Below are 1,932 nucleotides of genomic sequence, written 5' to 3' on the forward strand. Positions count from 1 at the left end.
TTTAAACTTAAAAACCTTTATAACACACGCTATAAATTGCAGTGATTCACACACTTTACTTACGGTGCCTACTGTTCGCTTAACTCAATTATCTCTATCTTCAATCTATCTGCCTATCTCTGCGATTTTATCTGTCCAATCGAGCTGGTTTTTCTCGCCAGGCTTATATGCTAAAAATAGGGCGCCTCGAACCAACTAGAGTTGCCAAGAAAATTCATGATCCTTCTAGAAACTGCAAAGCCCATGCTTCCAGCGTCGCGTGACTTCCGCTGTCGTAACAGTATTAATCAAGTAAATTTCTGTTCAACTATATTAGTGTATTAGGCCTACAGTAATTTCAAAAGTTGTAGAACTTTGTCCTAAAACTTGCGTCAAATAGTTACCGTTACGTGGACTGAACTTGGTATTATTTTTACTATAAAAATTCAAATGAGCCTGTCCAGTGACAGAACACGTCACAGTACAAAACAGTGGATCAACAATGGATACTAACAAGTTAATACAAAACAACTGAACAACAATACATACCAACATGTTAATAAAAAACAACTAATCAACATTGGATAACATGTTAATATAAAACAGCTAATCAAAAATGCATGCCAACATGTTAATGTAAGACAGCGGATCAACAATACATAACAACGTGTTAATACAAAACAATGAATCAACAATTGATATACTTTCTTACAGAACAACAAGTTATGTGTATCATAGTTAGGCTTTTATTTAAAGTGTGTAAGGTGTAATAAATGTCTGAAATTTTAAGTTTTGCAGTAGCAAAATTTTCCTTACTCACTAGTTTTCCTTATCCTAAAAATAGTTAGTTGATTATAGTGATTGACTTACTTCCAACATCTTGCTTGTGAATTCTGTTCTTGTCAGGAATCAACACAGTGTCCACAAATGTATCACTAGGAGGAGTTTGTTCACTCGACTCGTTCACTTTATTCATTAGCAAATTGTTGTTGATATTGATATTTAAAAAATCAGAATCAGGGTTCTCCAAATTGGAACTACTAAAATGACCATCTTCACCACTAGAGGTCCTGCTTTCGTTCATCCGTTGAAGCGTTGAATTTCCTAATAGGTTTACGACAAGTTGGTTAATGTTCCTAATTTTACTCTGTTGTTTTACTCTGTTGTTCTGGGATGGCTGCAAAACAACACCATCGGGTTTTAACTCTGAACGTTTCGTTATTAATAGTTTATTATGATGCCGATTGCTTGTCATAGGCTCTAAATTTTGCATTTCGTTGAACACTAGAAGTAATTTATTTTCTAGAGTGGCAACTGATGACTCCCATGTTATTGTTATTACAAAAATATAAATAAATGTCCATATTGTTCTTGGATTGTCACTAACGTTGCTCATGGTTTAAGTTATCTGTGGCAGTCTGGGAAATCTTCAGCTTTGGAGGTCCTTAGGACAAGATTCCTTGTTTAAGAATTTAATAAGAAACGTTTGGAAGCCTTGTTCCCTGTATTTCAGAAGAAGAAGAAAATGTTATAGCTTATGATTATAAACATTTATTTATGATACAAAGTTATTATCCTTATATTTTGAACATGTTAAATATTATAGGTATTGTTACGCCTCCAGTCGTTAGTTAATTTTCCGTAACTTCGTTCCGACGAAACTTTAGCGACACAAGTCCTTTCTTAATAAAACTGGTTTATTCTTTCTGAATATAACTTTGCGATACACTTAATTTCAACAGTCGCGCTATAACAAACGTCTCACGTGCTCGACTTCAACAATACTCAATTACATACTCTCTGACTGCAGTTCAATTACTCATTACACTGTTGTTCCTTCACGTTGTGACCATCTTATATATACCAGACTACCCCCAATCTAGTAAATGCTAGGAACAGGATATTTCTAGAAAACGTGGCGTGACACTAGTCACGTGACCTCTCTGACGCAAC

The 1,932-nt window shown here is 34.8% G+C and overlaps 1 protein-coding gene across 1 annotated transcript in view; it reads right to left on the reverse strand.

Annotated features, from left to right (window-relative positions):
• LOC111083264 overlaps window positions 1-1,474 on the reverse strand; it is a 21,740-nt gene extending 20,266 nt beyond the window's left edge. The window contains exon 1 of the mRNA XM_022379640.1: window positions 850-1,474. Within this exon, the coding sequence (XP_022235348.1) occupies window positions 850-1,375 (526 nt within the window). The 5' untranslated portion in view covers window positions 1,376-1,474. The remainder of the gene's footprint in view (window positions 1-849) is intronic.
• Window positions 1,475-1,932: the final 458 nt, after the last annotated feature.

This window comes from Limulus polyphemus, unplaced genomic scaffold (assembly GCF_000517525.1).
Source record: "Limulus polyphemus unplaced genomic scaffold, Limulus_polyphemus-2.1.2 Scaffold8791, whole genome shotgun sequence".
NCBI classification, from domain to species: domain Eukaryota; kingdom Metazoa; phylum Arthropoda; class Merostomata; order Xiphosura; family Limulidae; genus Limulus; species Limulus polyphemus.